At 40.8% G+C, this 16577-nt stretch overlaps 1 protein-coding gene across 1 annotated transcript in view; it reads left to right on the top strand.

Moving 5' to 3' along the window:
* The window catches only part of CUBN (cubilin), a 308780-nt gene that overhangs the window by 166337 nt on the left and 125866 nt on the right, over window positions 1–16577 (top strand). Inside the window, exons 32-33 of the mRNA XM_025396458.1 lie at window positions 13207–13366; window positions 15425–15538. Coding sequence (XP_025252243.1) covers window positions 13207–13366; window positions 15425–15538 — 274 coding nt within the window. The remainder of the gene's footprint in view (window positions 1–13206; window positions 13367–15424; window positions 15539–16577) is intronic.

Genomic DNA, 16577 nt, shown 5'->3' on the forward strand with positions numbered 1-16577 from the left:
AATATTTACTGTTTTACAAATAAATCCAAGACAGAAACCAGTCTCTCTCTCTCCCCTCCTCTTCCTCTCTCCCTGTCTCTCTTTTCCTCTCTCTCTCCCTGTCTTTCTGCCCCTCTTTCTTTCCCTCTTCCTCTCTCTCCCTTTCTTCTTTCCCTCTCTCTCCCCCTCTGTCTCTCCTTCTTTCTCTCCCCGTCTATCTCTCCTTCTCTCTCTCTCTCCCTCCTTCTCTTCTTATCTTTCCCTCTCTTTCTTTGTTCCTCTCTCTCTCTCTCTCTCCCTTTTTCTTTCTTTCTCTCTCTCCTCCCTCTATCCCTCTCTCTCTCACTCTTTCTTCCCTCCCTCCTTCACTCCCCACCACAGGAATTTTTGTTTCCATCTGATACTTGAGGATGATCTTTTTCAAACGTTTGTCTTGTGACTTGCATTTGTTAACACGCTTAGCTTCTTTGCATCCTGGTGCAGGTGCTGTAGTAACAACCAAATGCTGAGCCAGTGTTTTGCATCTGCAAGACGAAGGAAGAGTTGAGTTGAAGCCACAGCTCTCAATCTGTGGACACGGGTTTGGTTTGGCTTGGTTCCCATTTCAGCTCAGACTCTCCTTAAATGTTTATTTGTAAAAGTAAAATGAGCATCTTGGATTTCTTCTCATATCAACATTTCCAGGAATCTTGGAGTCAGTGCTTGCAAGAACTGCAAATTTTTAGAGTTTATAGTCTCTTGTAAAACATGAAGACTGAGTGGGAGAGTGTAGAACAAAGAAATAGGGGTGAACACATCGTGACATGAGATGTGGGGTTGTAAATTGAACTAACTATTGAATTTCCAAGGAGCATAACTGGAAAAAAAATCACTGACAAAGGAAACTGATGCTTCCTCCTTCCCCAGCCCCAAGAAAAGATGCTGTAATGAGTAATATCTTTGCTTTCCTTCCGCACTCACATTTATGACTGTAACAGCTTGTATAATTTCCTGAGGGATTTCCCTCCCTATCACTTAATGTTTCCTCTATTTTGGGGAAGTTCATATTCCAAAGCGGGAATTTCATTAGCAGCTACACCGCCATATTATAACATATGAAAATACCTCATGGACTCTTGATCCTTCAAATGGACTTTGCACCTCCATGTGAATTCTCTCTCCTGTGCCCTAAATGTCTTCTCCTTCACCACATTTTTGCACCCTGTTAAGCTCAAAGGCAATCCAGGGCTTGAGACGTATGTTACCATCTGGAGTTAAAAATGTAGTAAAGTGGGACTGGCGCAGTGGCTCGTGCCTGTAATCCCAGCACTTTGAAAGGCTGAGGTGGGTGGATCATCTGAGGTCAAGAGTTCAAGACCAGCCTGGCCAACATGGTGAGACCCTGTCTCTACTAAAAATACAAAATTTAGCTGGACGTACTGTTGTGTGCCTGTAATCCTAGCTACTTCGGAGGCTGAGGCATGAGAATTGATTGAACCTGGAAGACAGGGACTGCAGTAGCGGAGATCGCACCACTACACTCCATCCTGGGCTACAGAGTAAGACTCTGTCTCAAACAAACAAAAAAGTAAAAAGGGTCCAGTTAAGAAAGAGGCCACACTAGACCAGAGAATGGCGGTTGGACCAGAGAAGGACAAGGAGGAGATTCATATCTGAATCCCGGAATAGAATCAAGTTTATGTGGCAACGATAGAAGTTCTGGGTTTATTTATTGACTCCAGACACTGTGCTCTTTGTTACCCATTCTGCTAAGTGAGCCATGCTGGGAATCCCATGCACGTTCAGTGGAATGGAATGCAAGACAGATGCCAACCACTCGGAAAGCTGCGGGAGCCCAATACAAGACTTTCTCAAATGCTACTGAGGATGCTTGATTGCAGGTCGAGATACAAAGGAGGAGGGACTCCCACCCTATTTCCAGAGCTGCCATGGTCATCTTTCTTGGAGACTGTGACTATCTCACTTAGCTTCACAGAATCATAGTCTCTCAATATTCTAACTGAATGAATACAACTTGATTTCACCTTTTCTCTAGGTTTAATCATAATTGGTAGGTTGTCAGACAGATGGGGTTTGTATATTGGCTCTGCTCTACTAAGCCTGTGATTGGGCAAGTCAAATATGTTTTCGGAGGTTCACAGTTTTCCCTGCTGCAAAGTGGAACTGTAAGAATTGAATGTAAACAAATGTATTGAAAGTACCTATCAGTGTCTGGTTCAGATAAGTGTTAGCTGCTATTCCTAATTTTTCTATTACAATGACTCCTGCTTCTATTACTATTAACGCTATGTTAAAGATCTTAAGTAATCTTTAAAAAAAATTTTCTCCCTGAGCAAGATGAAACTTAGTAAACGAGAAGATAAAAAATCCAATAGAAAAAAAATTCTCACTTCCTACTTTCCAACAATCTTGGGGAATATATTTGTGTCTTTTTGTTTTTTGGGTTTTTTTTAGAAATAAAAATACAGGTATTACTGAGGAAGCTACAATTCATTTTCCCCATCAGTCATGAGGAGTGCAAATGATGACTGACATTTCAGTCAGGTGGTCACGAGTCATTTAATCACTCCAGGGTTTTGATTACAGCAGAGAAGGGCAGCCGCTGAAGCACTCTGCATCACGTCCATGTCAATCACGTGATCTTTAGTTCTTAAGCAAAGCATTCGTGATTACTGGTCTTTATTTCGTGCAATTTAAAAATGTATGCTCAGCTTTACTTTTGTATTTGATGTTACATTTTAGAAGTGCACACTGTGCACTGGCAGTTGTTTTGAGACTGAATGGAAGGAAGACACAAATATAAGGCAGGGGAAATTTCAGGCTGTCATAGTGGCCTAGGCAAGATGTAATGAGGCCCCACACCAAGACACTAGAGAGGGATGTGGGTGAAGTAGAGGGAAGGAGCCAAGCGATACATCGACAGAGAGATGGCAGAACATGCTTATCCATTACATGTAGCAGGGATGGGGGGTTCCCAAAATGGTCTGGCCATTGGGTACATGCTTCTGGCATTTACTGAGGCAAGAAATGTAGGTAAAGGAGAAATGAGAGGGACGGGAAGAGGGCTTCAGTTTGAGACACTGATTTTCAGCATTTGTGGAACATACAAGAGATGATGTCTACGATACAGTTGGCTATATGAGCCTAGGGCTTAAGAGGGAGGACTGGGGTACAGTTATAGATATTAGGCAATGAACAGATGCTTTGGAGATCTTAAAACAGAAGCCACGTCCATTAAACTTGATACATTCCTGGCAGCAGCAAGAGGCTAGATTAACTGGCATTAGTAGCCATCTGGCTTGGGTACTGCGGTGTTCTTACATGAATAGTGCCCTTTCATGTCTGTATGTAATCACTTATGCGTCTGAGTGATGAAACACTAAAACACTTTTAATATAGATTTTATTTTTAAACCTTACATGCTCCTCATATTAAATTTGTAGAATACAGAAAAGAAGAAATAAGAAATTAATGCCATCCTTAGTATTAGAATATAGATACAAACTATTGAAATTTTGGTTTATTTCCCTCACACACATACAAATATATACACTCACTCATGTACACACAAACATGCATAGTTAAGATAATATTATATATAATTTTATATCCTGCCTTTTTCACTTCATATTATTTGAATAGTTTTTAAAATAGTTTCTTTGGCTAGTCAATCAAATGGACGTGCTGTAATTCAGTTAGCCACAGGTTTATTATTGACCATTTGGATTATTAATGGGTTTTTTCTTTTCTTGTTATAACCATGTTATGAGGACTATCTTTATATGTGAATCTTAGTACATTTCCTATTATTTCCTTTATATAGCTTTTCTTTTCTTTATTGAACATTCTACTATGAAATATTTTAAGTAGGTAGAGAAATACAGACTACATGATGCATACAAAATATATAATGTACTGAACTTCTCCCTGTCCAGACTGGCCAAATCTTCATATTTTGCCACATTTGCTTCAAGTTCTTTTGTTTTCTCCCAAACAGAAACGGACTGTTCAAGACACAGGTGAAGTCCCATGTGCTCCTATCATTGATCCCATGCCCTGTTCCCTGTCCCAGAGGAAACTGCTAATGAGATTTCTGGTTTATGATTCCCATAATGGTTTTTATAGTTTTTTCATTATATGTGTATATCCATACACACTATGAAATATTATTTTGCATATTTTAAGACTTTATGTACGTCATGTAACACACTACATATCCTTCTTCAACTTGCACTCTTCACTCATTGTACTGTTTTTCACATTTTCTACCTTGTAATGCATACAGATCTAATGCATTCTTTTGGTCACTACACATTCCATTTGATGTATGCACCACAAGTCATATGCCCATTCTCCTGTTAATGAACATTTAAGTTGCTTGCAATATTTTTCCTTAGCAACTTTTTGTACCGAATTTTCTTGTAGCAATATCTGTGTATAATGACGTAAGACTGTCTCTAGTGTAAACCACCTGCAGAAGTGGAATTGCTAGCTTTGAACTTTTCTGTATGTCATTAAATTTCATTAGAAATTTATATATGAGGCCGGGCACAGTGGCTCATGCCTGGAATCCCAGCACTTTGGGAGGCCGAGGTGGATGGATTGCTTGAGGTCGGGAGTTTGAAAACAGCCTGGCCAACATGGAGAAACCCTGTCTCTACTGAAAATACAAAAAATCAGCTGGGTGTGGTGGCGTGCACCTGTAATCCCAGCTACTCGGGAGGCTGAGGCAGGAGAATCGCTTGAACCTGGAAGGTGGAGGTGGCAGTGAGCTGAGATCGCACCACTGTACTCCAACCTGGGTGACAGAGCAAGACCAAGACTCTGTCTCAAAAAAAAAAAAAAAAAAGAAAGAAAAGAAAAGAAAAATGTATATATGAGAATTTCTGTAATGAAATGAGAAAAACTTACCTTCATACTTGTAATCATAGTTTCCACAAAACTTTCAATACATTGTCTTATTTGATCTTTACAATAACCTTATGGGGCAGCAAGGGGAGATCACCTACCCTCATTTTTAGATGAGGTGTCTGAGGTAATTACTGCAAAGAGCAGTACAGCATGTGACTTGAATGCATCACTGGACAGCCTCATTCTTCAGAAGCCTTTCTTCATTCTTTCCTCAACTCTTCTTCATTCCACACCCGCAGACTTACCCCAGAACTTACCAGCTTAAGACAACAACATTTACAGTTTCCGTGGGTCAGGAAGCCAGATGCCACTCGCCTGTGTGCTTCCTGGCTCACTCACGTGAATGTACACAGGGTTCAGTTCCTTGCAGGCTGTTGGCTGAGGCCTCCCTTGACTCCCTGCCATGCAGGCCTCTCCACACAGTATCTCAGAACATGGCACCTTGCTCGCCAGGGCAATCAATAGAGAGGGCAAGAGAGAGTCCAACAAGACAGAAATTACTAGCAAGAGGGAAGGCACCATCTTTTCTCACCTCATTATGGAGGTGACAGACTATCACTTCCGTTGTTTTCTATTAATTAGAACAAATCACGAGGTCTATCCCATACCCCAGGGAGATTACACAGAGGCATGAATACCAGGACGTGGGGATCACTGAGAGCCAGGTCAGAAGTTGCCTACCATCCCCCACCCCTACAATCTCCAGTTGGAAAATTTTCATTTATTATTTCTCCCACTCCTACCTACCCATATTTCTGGACAACGCCCCCACCTCTTGGTTCTCTTTTCTTTTCTGCCTCCATAATCTTTCTAATTCCCTACTTAATTTCTTACACAGCAATTTAGCTCCCACTTTGTCTTACTTTAATAGTAGAGGCTAACATGTACCACATGCTTACTACATGCCAGTAAGCATTTATATCTTTTAGTATTTATATCTTTTAACTTGTTCTTATGAACAGTATGGGCTATATATTCATTTTAATCTCATTTTGCAGATTAAGAAACTTAGCAACAGATGAGGAAGCAAAGAGAGGGGGGCAACTTGTCCCCAACAATGTAAAATAACATCTCCCCTGCTATACTCATGTTCTGAGAGCCTATGGAGGTATTTTACTCAATACAGACTGCTTTTCCCTCTAAAAGGAATCCTGCCACCAACTTTTAAATAATGCAACATACTTTTAAATAATGCTTATTTATACAACAAAGGTGTGTATGAGAAGTAAAAAGTTCCCTTACTTGACTTCTTTATTTTCCCACATTACCATTCTTTAGAACTCTGATCATAGGCCTCCAGAACTAGGAATGTCACCAGGAAGGGTTGTCCGTCTCTCACTTGAATGGTTTTCCTCCTGTGTTACTTGAATGTGACAAAGGTAACATGTGACATGTTACCTTTAGAAATGATGGACATTTATGCAAATCTCCTCAAAGTATTGAAGCATCAAGTATGAAAATTAAGACCAAGCACTGTGGTTCATGCCTATAATCCCCTCACTTTGGGAGGCTGAGGTAGGAGGATCGCTTAAGCCAGGAGTTCCAGACCACACTAGACAACACAGCAAAATCCCCTCTCTACAAAACGTTTAAAAATTAGCCAAGTGTGGTGGTGCACACCTGTAGTCCCAGCTATTTGGGAGGCTGAGGTGGGAGGATCCCTTGAGCCCAGGAAGTCAAGGCTGCAGTGAGTTATCACACCACTGTATGCCAGCCTGGGTGACAGGGTAAGACCCTGACTACAAACATAATAATTATAATAATAATTAAAAGAAATTTCATAAATGTTTGGCTTAGTTCTCACTTCTGGCTAGAGCTGAGGATGTGGAGGGGACTTGATAGCTCCATAATATATCATGTGTTCAGAATACTCTGGGCCTTGGGGATGGATCCGATGTCCTCTGCCCACCTTCTGCCTCTGCCTTCTCTCACCCTGCTGGTGAAGGGTCCCTGGGAGCAGAGTGCATGGCATTGGCTGTTCCCTGTGGTGGGGCCCCTTCATTCGCCTTCAGACCTGGCCTATAGGAAGCCTGCCCAGAAAGCAGCCGAGCTGACCTCCGTCCCGCTGGGAATAGCCTCTTACCCACAATTGTGTCTACTATGTGTTTATACCATTGACTCCATGAGGGCAAGGACAGCTTTTTCTTAACTCTGGGCTTTCCTCAACCCTAGTCCTCAATTTTTAGAGACCAGCAACTGTCATACATATTCATTTATTCATTTGTTCATCAAACATTTATTGCCTGTTAAGTGCCAGGTTCTGTACTTTTTAAAAAGTCTCCTATTTTTATATAATAAAGTTAAGCTTTTTGTTTTTGTGGGGTTTTTTTCGTTTGTTTTGTTTTGAGATGGAGTCTTATTCTGTCACCCAGGCTGGAGTGCAGTGGCACCATCTCCATTCACCGTAGCCTCTGCTTCCCGGGTTCGAGCAATTCTTGTGCCTCAGTCTCCCGGGTAGCTGGGATTACGAGTACACGTCACTATGCCTGGCTAATTTTTGTATTTTTAGTGGAGATGGGGTTTCACATGTTGGCCAGACTGGTCTCAAACTCCTGACCTCAGGTGATCCACCTGCCTCGGCCTCCTAAAGTGCTGGGATTACAGGCATGAGCCTCTGCGCCCTGCCTGGTGTGTATTTTGAATATGTGTGCTAGTATCTTGACATTTTATATAATTCTGGATATTTTACAAAAAGACTGGTCAACTTTTCTATAGAAATTAAATGACCACTCCACTAGATCTGCCTCTGTTTTAAGAGCTTCTGTAGTTGGAATTCTCCTGGGGACAGTGGCCACTTTTTATCTGTGGCTTCAACTTCAATTTTTTATTTTATTGCTATCATCTAGAAATGAATTAGTTGAGATGTACAAAGTTTTATTTTGTTTATATATTGCCCTGACTTTTACCACTTAAGTAATGATCAGAAAATCAATGCTGAGGCCTAGCAAACTCTTGGCAGTGGACTTAAGTAAGAATTATATGTTATATTAATATATGTGTATCCAATAGTAATATCATTTGCTAGTTTTGCCTTGGGAACTAAATGGAAGTTAAGGGGAAATTCATATTGATAATTTTTATGACTTTAGAATTATAAATGAATGGGAACAAGGTTTCTCATATTTTCTTCTTTGAAGTGCTTTTCTTGTGTAATTTTATACATTGAAACTTTAAATGTGAGAATTTTTTTTTTTTTTTGAGACAGAGTTTCACTCTTGTTGTCCAGGCTGAAGTGCAATGGCACTATCTCGGCTCACCACAACCTCCGTCCCCCAGGTTCAAGCGATTTTCCTGCCTCAGCCTCCTGAGTAGCTGGGATTACAGGCATGTGCCATGACACCCGGCTAATTTTGTAATTTTAGTAGAGACGGGGCTTCTCCATGTTGGTCAGGCTGGTCTTGAACTCCCAACTTCAGGTGATCTGCCCACCTCAGCTTCCCAAAGTGCTGGGATTACAGGCGTGAACCACTGCACCAAGCCTGAGAATATTGATTTGATATTATAAGTGTTAAAAACACTCAAGTAAAAGAATTTATATTTCAAACTCTGTTAAAAATATTCTCCCTCCTTGATAGCCTGAGGTTTTAAAATTTCATAAAATGACAATTAGGTACATAAAATATAATAACTATCATGCTGTGGTTTGAATGTGTCCCCTTCCAAAGTTCATGTGCTGGAAGCTTAATGCCCAATGCCACAGTGGCAGGACGTATGGCCTTTGGGAGGTGTTCAGGTACTGAAAGCCTTGCCATCATAGATGGATTAATGTTGCTATAAAAAGGGCTTGCAAGAGTAGGTTCTCTCTCTTCTGCACTTCTGCCACTTGACTACATGATGTTCCTCCCCGCAAGAGGATGCACCATTCAAGGTACCATCCTGAAGCAGAGAGACCCGGCTCTAACTTGCTGGCATCTTGTTCTTGGACTTCCCAGCCTTCAGAACTGTGAGAAATAAATTTCTGCTCTTTATAAATCACCTGGCCTCAGGTATTCTATAGCATCAAAAAGAAGCAGACTGAGGTGTGTCATGAGCATTTTAAAGAGAAGTAAACATGGTAAATCTAGAATTTGGAGAGAGAAGACTCTGCTACTCACCAGTGATGTGAACTTGGATGAGTTACTAGCTTTCATTGAATGAGACAGTAGTTTAATAGCTTACACACTTGCCTCCTTGTCTTTATTTTTATAGAAAATCACATAGGTTAGGATGTTTGTGATGGAGCTTGTAAAATTATAACCTGCTCATCACATTTGGGGTGTCATTGGTATATAATTTCAATCTCAGGACTCATGGAAACCTTCTTTTATTTGAGATGGAGTCTCACTGTGTCACCCATGCTGGAGTTCAGTGGTGCAGTCGCGGCTCACTGCAACCTCCGCCTCCTGTGTTCAAGCAAATCTCATGCCTCAGCCTCCTGAGTAGCTGGGATTACAGGTGCCCACACCATGCCTGGCTAAGTTTTTTTTTTTTTTGTATTTTTGGTAGAGACAGGGTTTTGTCATGTAGGCCAGGCTGGTCTCAAGAAAACCTTCTATTTTTGATCCGTTCCTTATGAAGTATTACTTCAGCCAGATGAAATTTAGCAGAGGTCTTGTAATTCCAGGACCTCAGGGGTTAGGGGTAGGGGAAATAGCTGCAAAGTCTCTAAAGCTTCTAGATGTGCCCCTTTCAAAGGATCCCCAAGGAAATGGGGCATTCGGGTGATTTTCAGAAGATTTCAGCCGTAATGTTTTAGTTTACTTTTGTTCCCCTTATTTCCTCCTGTCCCTTGAGAGGATTCCAACCACTCAGACTAAAAACAAGGACTTTGAAAGGGAAGAAACAATATGTACTTACTCCTTGGACCTTTGAATTTGGGAGAAAATTTTTCAAAAACCAGAAAGTCTTGTTTTGTGAGTCCATGGACTTGCAAAATCTTAGAGAGTTTTTTCTTTCTTTTCTTTCTTTCTTTTTTTTTTTTTTTTGAGAAGGAGAAGCCTATAAACACCATAGAATGCATTGTTCCACTAGTTTAAAAAATTAAGAAATGCTAGACACTTAGGTTGATTCCATATTTTGGCTATTGTGAGTAGTGCTTCAGTTAACATGGAAATGCAGATATATTCAACATACTTATTTAATTTCTTTTGTCTGTTTAACCCCAGAGTGGGACTGTTGGATCATATGGTAATTCTATTTTTGATTTTTTGAGAAACCTCCATACTGTTTTTCGTAATGGCTGTATCAATTTACATTCCCATCAGTAGTGTGTAAATGTTCCCTTTTCCCCACATCCACACCAGCCCTTGTTATTTTCTAATTGGGATAAAGTGGTGTTTCACTGTGGCTTTGATTTGGATTTCACTGGTGATTAGTGATGTTGAGCATTTTTTCATTTACCTGTTGGTCATTTGTATGTCTTCTTTTGAAGACAAACAGACTTATCAATGGATGAATGGATTTTTAAAATGTGATATATATAAACAATGGAATAGTACTTAGCTATAGAAATGAATACAATCCTGTCATTTGTGGCATCATGGATGAGCCCGAAGGACTTTATGTTAATGGAAATAAGCCAGGCACAGAGAGACAAATATTGCATGGTCTCACTCATTTGTGCAGTGTAAAAATGCTGATCTCGCAGAAGTACAGAGTAGAATAGTGGTTACCAGAGGCTGGGGACAGTAGCGGGGAGGAAATTATGGGGAGATATTTGTCAAAGGTACACAATTAGAGTTAGGTAAGAGGAATAAGTTCTGATGTTCTGTAACACAGTAGGGCACCCACAGTAAACAATATTATGGCTTATAAATATTATACTGTGTTAAAAGTAACTAGAAGAGAGGATTCTTAATGGTCTCACCACAAATAAATGATAAATGTTTGAACTGATAGACATGCTGAATACCATGATTTGATAATTACACAATGTATATGTGTATTGAAACATCACATTATACCTCATACATATGTTCGATTATTATGCATCAGTTAAAACCAAAATAAAAAATAAATATAAACTATATATATTCACAAAATTGAATACTAAACTTTTATAAAAATGAAAAAATGCTATTCTAAACAAATAAATGAATAAATTATCTTGAGAGAAGTAAATAGTCTGTGCCTTAATATTCAATTGGTATATTCTCCATACTCTATAACCACAGATGTTCTAAGAAGGTATTCATTATCCTTTGATATTAAAACTAAGAAAGTATTAATAGAACATTACTTAAAGCTTAGGATGCTGTACCTATAACCATAGGACAGCATAAAACCAAGTATAGAGACAATAAAGACTTGAATTAAATCAATGGTGGTAATATTTGAGAGTAGACTCAAGTGTGAATGTAGTAAGAGTTTTCGTAGTGATGGTTTACATGTCATTTTGTCTACTGTTTACAGTGTTCAGCGTGATAAAAGGAAGCATTCATACTAGATTGGAAACTATAATTTGAATTGGTTAAGAAAATGGAATTTAGTTTTTAATCAATCTTTGTTGAATGAAAATCAGTCATCAGGTTTCATTTATTGGAGATATATATATATAGAGAGAGAGTTAAATTTTGAACATTAAATAATAAAAAAGAAAAGGTTTGCTGCTCCAGAACAGACCCACATTTGTTTTAAATTTTTTATTGTAAAAGCTTTAGCTCCTCAGAAAGTTAAAAATCCTATTGATATTTGATTCATGGGCTTGTATAAGCCAAACTGAGAATATCCTGCCCATCATACCTGTGGCTAAAGAGAACATACAGAATCATATCTGTGGCTAAACAGAACACTGATTATAATCATCAGCAGATTTTTAAAGTCACTTGAGAGTACCTTCCTTCCATTGAATCTCTGAACTTTCTATTTTTTTCCCCAAGATTTTCTTATGAAATATAAGTGGCAATTTGTTTTAAATGAAACGGCCATATTTTACCTTCATGCTTTCAGTCTCACTCTGAGGGTTGGCAGGTTGATGCATGCATCCTGCTCAGTTGGTACCTTGCACTGAACAAGAGGAAAGGGTTTCAGTTCTGGACTCTGGAATCTAGTGGTCTGATTCAACATGACCTGCTCCCTCTTAGGAATTGTGTGACTTGGACCCGTTACTTAGGTTCTCTGTGCATCTGTTGTCCTGTTCTTAAAAATGGAAAGAAATTGAGGATAAAATGGGACAGTGTATGTGAAGGGCTGAATCCAGTTCCTGGCACATGGTAAGCACCTAATGAATGGGAGTTATTATTAATCATCCATGCGAAGGAACTCATTTCCCCCTGATTTACACATAAGAGTATTCAAAAATTCATCTAGACACTGAGTTCCAAGCAAATTAGTAAGCTTCAACTTCAACAAATCAATACAGAGATTTCAGGTATATGTGATGTAGATTCCATTTCATTACATGCACGGAGGGTCAGCTAGGTCTCAGCATGGCCCTAGGCAAGACGAGACCAATAGTTAAAAGGAGAGAGGTAATTTTCTTTTCTTTTTTTTTGAGATGGAGTCTTGCTCTCTGTTGCCTAGGCTTCAGAGCAGTGGTACAATCTAGGCTCACTGCAACCTCCATCCTGGGTTCAAGCAATTCTCCTGCCTCAGGCTCCCAGGTAGCTTTGACTACAGGTGTGCACCACCACACCTGGCTAATTTTTGTATTTTTTATTAGAGACGGGGTTTCACCACATTGGCCAGGCTGGTCTTGAACTCCTGACCTCAGGTGATCCACCTGCCTCAGCCTCCCAAAGTGCTGGGATTATAGGCATGAGCCACCATGCCTGGCCAAAAAGAGAGAGAGGTAATTTTCTAAATCAGCCTCATATCACTCCTATCATTTGAAAAGAATTCTACCATTTCTTTTCTCTTAAGCATTACCCTATCACGAACCCTAAGCAGAACAAACAGATCTAACAAATGTCGGGATTCTGACAACAAATGCTCATCACTCATCATTATTTCTCATCTGTTTTCTCATGTGTCTATTCTTGCATCACACATTTCCAGCACATGTTGTGGGCATGGCCTTTGAGGTGACTACACTGGGGTTGGGGAGGAAGGGGAATGTGGAAGGGTTGGCATTTATGAAGTTATCAAGAGATCTAATAGTGGCTCTGACCGAGGAACTCCTGCCGAAATTCATGTCAGCATCCCTAGAAATGACCAAAGACTCAAACATTCCCATGAAACTGTGAGACAAGACAAAAGAATAAAGTCAGTTTCCCCAGACCCAGCAAACGTGGGATTTTCCACTAGCACATCGGCATGCAGGCAGTTCATGGAATACAGGCCTTCTAGATGTGAATCTGAAGCTCTGAACCACTGTTTGCCCTGTCACCTTTCTTGTAGGCATACGATGGCTCAAGCTCCACAATGTCCCGCCTTGCCAGGACGTGTGGAAGGGAGCAGCTGGCTAACCCCATCGTGTCCTCAGGAAACAGCCTCTTCGTGAGATTTCTATCTGGCCTTTCCAGACAGAACAGAGGCTTCCGAGCTCAATTCAGGCAAGGCAGGTACCCTGCGGATCTTCCCAAGCACAAGAGAAATCTTCAGTGCTCTGTTTGGTGCAACAGTGAAATGAGACCTGTGCTGAGAAATTGATCACAGCCTTCTACTTAACATGTAAAAAATTAAATAGAACAAAAGAACTGTGACTTACATTCATCCCAACTCCTGATGCTTGAAACCTTCTCCTTCTCTGACTTCCTTTGGACCTGCATCTCTAACAAGTTTTCAGAATAATACTGTTTAAAAGTGCTTTTAAGACTAGAAACAGTATAGAAAAGCTTTTATCCAAATTCACTGATCTAGCACTACCCAAGGCTTTACACTACAATGGGATACACTGCTATCAATTACGAGACTTGCTTGTAATGTAATCAGATTCCAGCCCCCGGAAGCAGTGGTTTCCCTCATTTCTGAGTCCTGCCATTGTCCAACTGAGGAGTCACTGTTGTTTTCCATTTATTTTTCTTTGTTCCCTCCCTTCCTCCCCCGCTACCCTCCTCTTCCTTTTCCTCTCCTTCCCTTCCTTTTCCCCCCTCTCTTTCCCTCCCCTTCCCTTTCTTTCCACAGGGTCTCACTCTGTCACCCAGGCTGGAGTGCAGTGGTGCAATCACGACTCACTGAAGCCTCAACCTCCCAGGCTTAGGCAATCCTCCCACCTCAGCCTCCCAAGTAGCTGGGACTATAGGTGCACCCCCATACCTGGCTGTTTTTTCTTTTTTAGAGATGGGATCTTGCTCTGTTGCCCAGGCTGGTCTCAAACTTCTGGCCTCAAGTGATTCTCCTGTCTCAGCCTCCCAAAGTGCTAGAATTACAGGCATGAGCCACTGCACCTGGCCATTGTTTTTGTTCTTAAATCACCACTTCTCCAAGACCTTTTTATCCATTGCCTTTCATCTGCTCATTCTGAGAGATGAACCCCTTATCCCATCAGAGATGACTTGTATTCAGATGATTCAGAACATTCATTACAAATACATTTAGTCTGTGTAGTCGTTATGTCTATCTTAGTCAACTCACTTATATTCTGTAGTAAAGAGCTCTGGATAGGGACAGTGCCTGGATCGAGGTCTCCCAAATACATACCATAGACCTTTAGACTTTGGAGCAAGACAGACCATATTCTTGTTGATTTTAAAGAAAAACTAGTTTCCTAATAGTTCTTTTGCATGTTATTATTCACTTGTATGTTGTTTCATAGTAAAAAGTCCCTGCTAGCTTTCATCTGGACTATGACAACCTCCTCAAAGTCACCTACCCTTACCCCATCTCTCTCCAAAGTCACCTGTAAAAGCCCTGCTCTGATCATGCCATTGGAATGTTCAGTGTGTGTCCTGTCTCCACCTGGCCTGGAGAATGAAGCTCAAGCTCCTGCAGATGTTAACCAAGGGCCCCAGAACCGCCCTGACCTCTCTCCAGCATCAGTCACCCACATCCCTCGGGCACCCCACGCTCCAGCTGAGCCTGTATAGATGCAGTCTTTACCCTCCTCTGTGTCTGCTCAGGCGGTCCCCTCCCTGGCCTCCCTTTTCTCACCCTCCAAGTCCTAGTTTAGCCTCAGCCTCCTCCTCAGCGAGACCTCTTACGCCCTCCAGCGGTGACCGCCTCTCCCTCTTCAGGACTCACATGGAATTTTGCTCTTCTCTGATAATCTGCAGTCATCCTTAGGAAGCCTTGTTCAATTGAGTATTTATTTTCCTGAAAAAAAAAAGAGGTCATGTATAAGTAGATTATCCCTATACCTGTGGTTTATGAGTGGGCCGTGTAAGTGAATCCATGTAAGAATTTTGTTTGAATGACTTAGGCAATTCATAGCCATTTAATCTGTTGCTTTCTGCCACTTCCTACTTCCTGTAGTTGAAGAATAATTGTTAAAAATATAAACTGTATAAAATATAAACTCATGGTTTATGTGCAGCTCTCCTTACGGAGAACTTTCTTGGTATGCATTTTAGAAATAAGAAGAAAAATCACTGATGGTTTTATTCAGCAGATAATTGTTTTGTACGGTCAGCAGAAATGAAAAGCATATGACATGTATGTGTGTTTGTGTGTTCCCCAGCCTGCGGAGGCCACATCCTCACCAGCTCATTTGATACTGTTTCCTCTCCACGGTTCCCTGCCAATTATCCAAACAATCAGAACTGCAGCTGGATCATTCAAGCGCAACCTCCATGTAAGTAAAAAAATAAAAAAGAAAAGGCATGCAGGAGAGAAGGTGCCTGTGGGAAGGTCAGTCTATGGGTAACCTTCTTATCTCAGTGCTAACAATCGATGGCCTTCCTCTTCATCTTTTGCAAGTCCCGATTCCTGATGTGCCCAAGAACAAGCATTTCCTAATCTGATAGGGAAGTCATTTTTACAGTTGCTTCTAAATTTAAAAACCTTTTTTTTTTCATTTCAAGGCCTAGCAAAGGTTAAAAACACACACACACAACAACAACGCAACACACCTACAGCCTCGCTGTATTAACAGGCATATGCAGGCATGTGAGATTGGGGGTAAACCAAAATAATCGATAAATAGTGTTTGACATGTGTGCCTTGAGTGTAGCTGATGCCCAAGACAGTTGCTGAGTGAACAAATGAAGAAGAGCCACAGACTGGAGAATCAGTGACTCACGGGCCAGAATGCAATGCACACGCCTATCCATCAAAGCAGACATTCATAAAACCTGGGCTCTCCTGCAAGGTACTATTCCAGCACAGGCCTTGAATAAACATTGAATAAATGCTTACTTTCTTTTCTTTCTTGGAACCCTAGAATCTTATTTTCTGACCCGGTAACAGTCCGTTGGTAAGACAGAAAGAGAACATCAGGCAATGCCCCTAAAGGACATGACAGAATAGCTGCAAAGCAGGTGATGCTTGGGGCCCTTCTGAATCCTGTTTCAGGGGAGCCCTGCCCTCCTTTGAGGTTTGCAGGAAAATACGGTTTCAGGCATAATGTAGGAAAGACTTTAAGTTCTTCACTCTACACAGCAATTAATCGCTTGTGTGAAAATAGGGAAGTCACTTAAGCTTATCAGGCCATGAAAAAATAATCTGCAAAATGAAGAGTCTGGCTTAAATATTCTCTAGCACTTTCCCTTGGTATGTCAGGAGTTAACAAATTGCTGGTATCTTTATTGACATGCATAAGATGTGGAGGCCGATGATGTAATCCTTAGCCAATTCAAACGGGAAGGTGGAGCCCCAAAGAAAGTTGCCAGCCA

This window comes from Theropithecus gelada, chromosome 9 (genome assembly GCF_003255815.1).
Source record: "Theropithecus gelada isolate Dixy chromosome 9, Tgel_1.0, whole genome shotgun sequence".
Lineage (NCBI taxonomy): Eukaryota > Metazoa > Chordata > Mammalia > Primates > Cercopithecidae > Theropithecus > Theropithecus gelada.